The sequence below is a fragment of the Mus caroli genome, chromosome 7 (assembly GCF_900094665.2).
Source record: "Mus caroli chromosome 7, CAROLI_EIJ_v1.1, whole genome shotgun sequence".
Classification (NCBI taxonomy): domain Eukaryota; kingdom Metazoa; phylum Chordata; class Mammalia; order Rodentia; family Muridae; genus Mus; species Mus caroli.
Window position 1 is genome coordinate 146786055 of NC_034576.1, and position 8961 is coordinate 146795015.

General features: G+C 49.5%; 1 protein-coding gene across 3 annotated transcripts in view; it reads right to left on the reverse strand.

Annotated features, from left to right (window-relative positions):
• Window positions 1-8961, reverse strand: part of Ano1 (anoctamin 1) — a 146781-nt gene that overhangs the window by 28551 nt on the left and 109269 nt on the right. For all 3 annotated transcript variants that reach the window (XM_021166442.2, XM_029480047.1, XM_029480046.1), the window contains 3 exons: window positions 4902-4984; window positions 2787-2798; window positions 2165-2236 (listed from right to left, as the gene is read on the reverse strand). In XM_021166442.2, the coding sequence (XP_021022101.1) occupies window positions 2165-2236; window positions 2787-2798; window positions 4902-4984 (167 nt within the window). The remainder of the gene's footprint in view (window positions 1-2164; window positions 2237-2786; window positions 2799-4901; window positions 4985-8961) is intronic.

The window sequence follows — 8961 nt, forward strand, 5'->3', positions numbered from 1 at the left end:
TAAATAAAAAAAAAAAATAAAAAAGGAATAAAACCACATGAAGTAATGTTGTTCCATAACTGGGGAAAATCAATGCAAAGCTGTCACTGGGAGCCACATGAAACAAGAGAGAGAATGTGGTTATATGAACCCAATCGGCTCAGGGCCGCCATTCTCCTGAAGTCTGCAAAAAAACCCCAAACCCCAAAACTCAAAACCAAAACAAAGCAAAACAGAATAAAACTAACCAACAACAACAACAACACCACCAAAAAAACAAAAAGAAAAAGAAAAACACACCCTCCTAACATCTTTGTGACTCTCTAATGATTCAAGAGCTGGGGCTGAAACTGAGGCAGGGTGAGGCAGCGCCTGCTCTCTGAAGTTGCTTGCTGCAATGGGTGTGGTATATGGGGGCTGCAAACCTCTGTGGCTTTAGGAATGAGCAGACACTTCTCTGTGTTCATTCCAGACTGAGATCTGTGACCAGAAAGCCACTAGGCCCACAGTACTGGGGAGCTCAGGCTGACTCTTGAGATTTCTCCAGGAAGGCTTAGGGCCAGGGAGATGCCCTGGTGACATGACTCACTTGGGGAGGCCACCAGGTTGTATACAGAGGAAACTACCCGGCTGATATGTTAAGTCAGACAGATGGCTTCTGGCTGGTCTAACCCATGGGTTGCACATGGCCTACCACAGCTATGGATGTGACCCAGCATAAAATTGTAAACTTCAAACATGAATTTTTTTTTGCCATTTACTTTTGCAATTTGAATGTAAGGCTGTCTCGGCTCTATAGATGACAATGTTGTGCCTCAGTGTCAGAACTCCGGACACACCTGAGAGTGATCCAATTGTTTATATAGTTTTATTCTTTTTGAGACATGGTCTCAATGTCTAGTCCTGGTTGTTCTAGAACTCACTTGTAGACCAGGCTGGCAGAGATCTGCCTACCTTTGCCTCCCGAGCACTGGGATTAAAGGTGTGTTCACCAGCACATCTGGCCATGATGATTGTACACCACCACATTTGGCCGTGTTTACTTTTTTCATTCTTGAGTCCTGCTCAATTCCTTTAGGGTATTCTTGGAGATGTACCCCCCTCCTGGCTACAAAACTGGAGCCCTGTACCTGCCTGCCTGAAGCCTCTGTTGTACCCACCTCCATGTAATTGTAAAGACCATACCTGGAGGCTGCTAGGTACCATAAGTTCTGTACACGGGACATGATAACAAACAAGGTAAGAAGAGCCCAGGGTTTGTCTTGTTACTCTAGAGGCTGAAGGGGCGAGGGTATCAGGAAAACCATGAGCCTGGAAAAACATCTTCTAACTGTCTAGTACTTCCAAGTACCAACATGACCCGGCAGCCTGGAGGTCCTGGCCTGTCCCCCTCATGTGAAAACTATTAATGACGAACAGGTCAATGCTTTTAGAGGTATGCAGCGAGAATGTGTGCTGCACATACAAGCTGCCAGTCAGAACAAAAGGCTTGGGGCAGTTTATCAGAAAAAGACAGAGGCCTGAAGCACATCACAACACCCACATCTTCTCCCTGTCCTATGTCCTAGACTCTAGGACGTGGAGAAACAAGAAGCTCACAGACCCGGATCTATAAATGCTCCTAATTCATTCTTCAACACAGAACACAGGTTGCACGGGGTGGGGCAGAGCCTTCCCAGCAACCAGATCTAGTGTGACATGTTTGCTGAAGTTGAGGTTACTTTCAGGATACATCAGGGGACAGTCTAGAGCAGAGCTGGGCCAATTCTGCACCTTTGGTCCAATTTGGCCCCAGGCCCGTTTTTGTAAATAAAGTTTTATGGGAACACAGTCTTGCATATTTGTTTATCTTTTATCAATAGCCCTGTTCACACTATAGTGGCAAAGCTGAGTAGCTGTGGTGTAGGCTTACACAGCTTAAATATTTACAATCTGAGCTAAGCTGCAGTCGGCAGAGAGCACACAGTATTTGTTGACACCTGTCTATACCTGGGAACATATAGTTTTTGCTGACTCCTGGACATACCTATAAGTGTATAATGTTTACTGATTCCTGGTCATACCTGATAAACAATAGTGTTTGCTGACCCGCGGTCATACCTCAGACACATAATGTTTGCTGACCCCTGATCACACTTTAGACACTCAGCATCTCACTGTGGGAAGTAAAGAGCAGAGCCTGTACCTCTTTGTTTCTGGATTCTTTTCTCAGTGACTTCTCTAAGACTCTGGCTTCATACTCTGCTCTGGGATGATCCTGAGAAAGACAGCAAGTGAAGAAAGAATGTATTAGTGTTGAGTCCCTCCACAGGAGTTGATGTATTTGCCTTTGGGACTCTGGGGACCAGTTCACAGCTGGCTGTCATATTTCCAACATTGAACTCCCTGAACTTGGCCTGAATCTCAGCCCTGGACTCCCCCTCTCCCTAGGAACCCCAGCTCAATGGAATAGCCAGAGGGTCTGGCTTCTGTGTCCTGCATAGGGTCTTGGCTATGCTTCAATGAACACCCAGCTGTGAACTGACCCTCTGGAATATTCTGTAGAGTAGCCACGGGAGTCAAAAGAGACGTAGCGAAAGGCAGCAAGCGCAGGCAGGCTGGAGGTGCCAGGCCTCGGGGAGCCGAGAGGAATTCAGCAGAAGGTGCTGGAAGGAAAGAACAGGTCAGGTGATACCAGGAGAAAGCAGAGCCCAGGTGAGAGCCATGAGGAGCTGTCTGGTGGAAAGACAGGAGCGTGTGTGCAAAGGTCCCTCTCCCCAGAGATAGGCTAGAAGAAGGCAGAGTGACCAAAAAAAACAATTCCAAACCTTGACAGCTTCCTGCGGGGAACCGGGAATAAAGACAAAAACAGAAAGAAGCATTACTGAGGATGTTTGTCTGTAGAACCAGGATGGTGGCAATGTCCAGCAGAACAGGGGTCTGGATGCTTGCCATTTCAAGATGCCAGTTGTGCAAGCTTCCCACAATTCTCAGCTCAATGGAGAAGTACACAGAACAATGACCTGGTAGTCAACCTGGCATTCAGACCACTGGATGGGGGTAGGAGGGTAGAGGCAGCCTCTTCACCTGAGGTCACATACCCCACCTGGACGGTGGTTGGCTGGCCATGGGATATGAGTGGCTTACTTTGGGGAATCTACTCAGGTCCACTGGGGTTGTATGCCTGGAAGCCTCAGGGATACCTCTCAGAGATCAAGCCCTAGGGACCTTGGGGTGGTGGGGTCAAGATGGGGGGTGGTGAGTTGCTCCCCTCAGCTTTCAGGACACCTTGGAAATGTGTCCACTAGGACAGTAAGACCCAGCTGGTGTTTCTTCTTTTGGAATTATCAACATGGAAACAGCAACCAAGGAGAGGGGCCACCTGGGGGTCAGTGAGCCCACTCAGGCCAGAGCTCCTCCTGCACCGGGTACAGAGTACCAATCATTTGTGAAACAGACTCACTGCAGAAGAGGACAGACACTGTTATGTGGGTGGGTGGCAGGTGAAGCCCGGTTGTGGCTAACCAAGTAACACTCTGGGAAGCTTTCTGTGTCCTTTCTGCCCAGCAGAGACCTCCCTAGTCTGGTCAAGTGAGGCTTGCCTCTCAATATCTAAGGGTTAGTAAAGGGCACTGGGAACAGAGATGTTAACCAATATATTGAAGGTTACACAGCACTGGTGGTATCAGATCAAATGAAGTCAAGTACTGTGGTCCCAGAGCCCTGGCTTATAACCATAACCTGGCTGCCAAGCTGGGAGCATAGAACAGCATGGCTTCAGCATGGAGCAGAAGCCACCACAGGCTACTTTGAAGGGTGCATGTGGCCAAGAGTAACCAGCAGACTGGGACTCCAGAGGTTGTGAGCTGTTTGAGTTTTATAAGGGTTTGTAAGTGGGGCTTAGTAGCAGCACGTGTCTACTGTGGTTCAAGCTCCAGAGAGTGGGAGGGAGGAAGGGAGGGGGGGAAGGGGGAAGGGAGAGACAGATTTATAACACATCAAAAACATAAATGGGGTCTCACTTATAAAAGGAAAGCATGAGAGGGGCATTGGCAACGTAGCTGAGATGGGACAGCATTTGCCTGCACAAGGCTGTGGGTTAGATTCCTAGAACTGAATAAATCAGATGTGGCAGTACATGCCTGCCTGCAATCCCAACCCTCCAGACGTAGAACATGGGAGGTTGGGAGTTCAAGGTAATCCTTGATTATGCATCATGTTAGAGGCAGCCTCAGCTACAGTCTCAAAGTGGGTGGGGTGGGGTGGGGCATGCCACTAAGTGTGCCTCAGCCCTGTAACTCCAGCTGCCGGGAGGCTCCTGAAGACTGTACTGTAGAACAGAAAGGAGATGGCATGGTGCACCAGGCCATGGCCATGCCTCAGCTCGTGCAGGGAACATCAAGGCTCTACATCAAGGCTCTCCCTGATGACCCTAACAAGGGATTCCTGCAGGAGATGGCAGTCAGGGGATTCTGGGCAGACTTATTGTCCCTGACTCCAGGGCCATCTACCAGTGAGCAGCTCCACTTTGGAGCCCAGCCACATTTGCATTGAGCCAGTTATTAAAGGTTCTGCCGGGCTTCCCAACTTCCTCTGCTGTAGACAGGGATAATTTGGATCGAGGACAGAGAGGAAGGCATCCTGTGGACGGCAGCGACTCCCTGCCCACACCCCACAGCCGCAGATGTGATGAGGTCAGCATGGGGAGCCCTGGCCAGCACCCGAGCCCACACTCGTGGGTGTTATGTCTTTGGGAGCATGGAGACAGAAAACACTGGTAGATGGAAAACAGTTGCCCTGGCAACTGAGGAATACCAGAGCGATGAGTGGAGGAGCCACAGGAGCCACGCCTGGGATCAGAGGCCAGTCGGGACCTGGCGCGTCCACGTGAGCCAGAGGAGAAGGCAGAGGGGAGTCTGGGTAGGACAGACACAGCCACTCACCTCCTCCTCCTCGAAGCCTGTGAGGTCCCATCGGTAGTTGAGCCTCATCTGCTTCCGTTTCCAGTGCTCCATGAAAGTGGCAGCTGTAGGATATTGGGAAGCAATTAGGGCCACTGGGCACCCTGGACGATGCAGAACCTGTCTCTTCCATGCCATGGGCTGAGCAAAGGCCAGGGCCACATAAGAAAACAGGTTTAGCCCTCTCACTGACCCTGCCTGGATATTGCTTTCCCACTTTGCAGATGAGGAAACTGAGGTAGATGTAAGCTCTGGCCAAGGTCCCTCGGTAGGCAGAGAGGGCTAGACTGGCTAGCCTCTGACCCTGGATCTCTAGTAATATAGCTCATTGCTTTCAGGGACTCTGGGGCACAAGTGTTGGGGAGGTCTTGAGGTCAGAAAAGGTAAGGGTTAGCTAGAAACTCACACTAGCATTGAGTCCTGCAGGCATCCCTTGTATCTGTCTGCTGACTGCACCACTGGCCACTGTGTCCTGTGTTCCGTTTGTTTGTTTATTGACAGGGTCCCATGTACCTGAGGCTGGCTTTGAACTTGCTGTGTGGCTCTGATGGCTGGTTTTACTTGTCAACTTGCCACAATCTAGAATCACTTACGAAAGGAGTCTCAAGCCAACCAACTGTGTAGATCAGACTGGCCTGTGGGTATGTCTGCAGGGGATTGTTTTGATTGTCAAAGACCCACCCTGATTGTGAGCAGAACCTCTTCATGGGCTGGGCCTTAAAATGTATAGGCAAAGAAGGCAAGCTGGGAGCAAGTCTTGGGAAATCCCGATTTTCCTGCCTCCACTTCCAGAGTAGACAAGTCTGGACCATCATACCTTAGATCTGTGTTATACACCTGACAAAATAACCAAATGTTTGAATGCCACCTCTTCTAGGGGATGCAGGTGACCCCACACACACTCCCCACTCCCAGCCCCGCTGTCCATACAAACCCAGTGTCAGAATACACCAAAGGCTGGAGAGGTGGTTCAGCAATTAACAGTACTGGCTGCTTTTGTAAAGGGACCCAGGTTCAGTTCTCAGCATCCACATGGTGCGCATAACTATCAGTAACTCCAGTTCCAGGGGATATGTTGCCCTCTTCTGACCTCTGAAAGTACTACACTTGCAACCCATACATACACTTCAGTGTATATACATCTTAAAAGAAAACGTATCAGCCAACCCCTCACAGGATGCTACAGTGCAGGTATAGGTGGAGCATCTTCCAAGACAGTGTTGAAGTTTGATCACCATGGGGAGCTATGAAGACAGTGGAAGGTAATCCCACTGTGCTGTTCAGGGGTGGAGCCTTCAGGAGCCAATTAGCTCCAATAGGTCCCCAGGATGGAGCCTGGTGAATGAGGCCCCACAGCTCTGTGAGGAAAGGGAGAAACCTTTGCAAATGGGTCCCTGTGCTGCCCTATGATATTGCCAGCACCAAGGCCATCCCCAGAGATGGGATCTTGACCTCGAACCTCCAGTACCATGAGCCAAAATGAACCTCTTTGCTCTATAAAGTGACCCCATCTCCGACATTTCATTGTTGTATGAAACAGAAAGGATACAGGACTGACCCCAGACTGCATTTGTTCCTGCCACCTTCCAGGATAATCCCTGTCTACATGGGAGGCTTTTCTAGGTATCCGGGGCAAGAATAGGGCCTAACTCTTCTGTTCATCCTACACAGTGGGTACCTGGCTCAGACTGGTTCTCCACAGTATTCACTGATGGATAGGTGATTTATGAGCAGACAGCTTGCGAAGGCAGACACAACAGCTGAATGTTTGCTGTGCATACTGCCCTCAGGAAAGTCAGTAGAGGCAGGGGGATGGTCATCAGAGCTTGAGATTCTCAGGCTGCCACATGCAAGATGCTGTGCTAAGAACCGCCATGTGGAGTACCTCCGTGAGACCCTGCAGTGACTGGCCAGGGTTGATTTCACACTGTCTCACAAAGGACAAAAATGAGGTTCACAGGCTGTAAATGGCTTGTCTGATAAGTGGGGACATCAAGACAGAAATAAGATGCCCCATTTGGGAATCCCAGTGGGGGCTTCCAGGAGTCGGAGCCATGAGGATATGGCCACAGTCCCAGGACATAGGGAAAAGCATCCTAATGCCCTTTCTTACTATTTCAAACTATGCTGGAGAGATAGCTCAGTGGTTAAGAGCATTGGCTACTCTTTCAGAGGACCCAGGTTCGATTCCCAGCATCCATGTAGTACCTTACAACCATTTGTAACTCCAGTTCCAGGGCACCTGATGTTCTCTGTGGATACCTGAACATATCTGAAACATGTATAGGCAAAACACACACACACACAGACAGACAGACACACACACACACACACACACACACACACACACACACACACACACACCTAAATCCTACTTCTAGATGAGACTCAAAGCTGAGGACATAGGACTGTAAGAGCACAGAGTTTGGGTCCCAGCACCCACATGATGCTCACAGCCACCTGTAATTCCTCTTCTGCTCCAAGGGTTCACACATGTACATAACACTCACAAACTCACATGAGCACACAGCACACATACAACTATATTAATCAAAACAAAACAACCCAAACCAAATGGGCCAACGATGTGAAGAGAGAATTCTCAAAAGGAGACATGTAAATGAGCAACAGGTTTATAGAGGGGCTCTGCCTTGCTCTCCAACAAGGGGACCAAAAACCACAATCACAACGACTCAAACAAAAGAGAAATAAACAGGGATCAAAACTAAAAACAAAATCCTCCCTCACTACAGTCAGAGTAAGACATCCCCCCCACCCCACACACACACTAAAGACAAAAGACAAATGTTGGTCAAGTCACAAAGAAAGGAGAATATTTGTTTGCTTATGTCTGGTGGGAGAGGACTACACAATCTTAACCATTGTTCAAAGCACAGGGGCTTCAGAAACCTCGGGCTGGGACCACCACACCATGAGTCATCCAGCTACTGGGTGTCTATGCAAGGGCAGTGTCAGCATCGCCAAGGGAAGCACCCATGCATAGGACAGTGCTGTTCAGGGCAGCTAAGATCTAGCACTCAGCAAGCATGCATGAGTGGGTGGGTGGGTGCGGAGCACGTGCTGGGTACATGCAGCTGTGCCTTAGACATAAGGAGGCAAAATTGTCATTTTTATCCACAGTGGGACCAGAGACCATGATGAGATGTCCAAATACAGGAATGGAGGCTGAGAAGAGGGAGGTGCTGTCATCAGAGACCAGGACCAGAGGTGAGCAGAGGCTGGGTGTATGGACATGTGCAAGGCCAGGAACAGGGCTGACATTCCACAAGTGGATGACCGATTACAGTCTTATATCATTGGATTCTGAGAACTGGAAGTCAGGACTGTGGATGCCCTCAGCAGGGCTGTGATGCCTGAGGGGTCTGGAAACTTCAGTGCTGAGCTGAGGACACACCCAAGAATCCTTCCTTCAGGACCTGAGAGGGAGTAACCCTTTCTGTAGAACCCTCCTCCGCCTATGGGGAGGTAATAGGGGACAAGGGATTTGCTTGGGAAGTCTGTGAGAGGAACCAGACCCCAGAAGAAAGATACCCCTACCTGTCTTGGGATATGGCACCATGGCAGAAGCCAAGGTCACCTCCACCTGCCTCTGAAGTCCCTGCCCCTTATAGTGTTAATACAATTGGCTTTATCTCCAAGATAACACACCAAGACCTCAGGCAGTGTTAGATGGCTGGGCTCTGCCACTTACAGTCTTCTGCTCTGCACACCCAGCTCCCTGGCCTGTCGGCTGCAGTCACTGACTGGCAGTAGAGTGCCACACTGCTGTGGAGGTGGGGTAACTTCGTGTCCACTAGCATCAGAGACAGAAGGAATGAGGTGCCACGCTGTGTCACTTGGAACTGATTCTGGCTGACCCTTGGGTCTATGCTTAGTTACTTCACTGCAATAATGCTGAGAGATGCTAGACCTCCTTAAGGGAAAAACAGTCAGGTCCTATCTTATATGTCAATCTATTCAAGCTCGCTCTCTCTCTCTCTCTCTCTCTCTCTCTCTCTCTCTCTCTCTCTCTCTCTCTCTC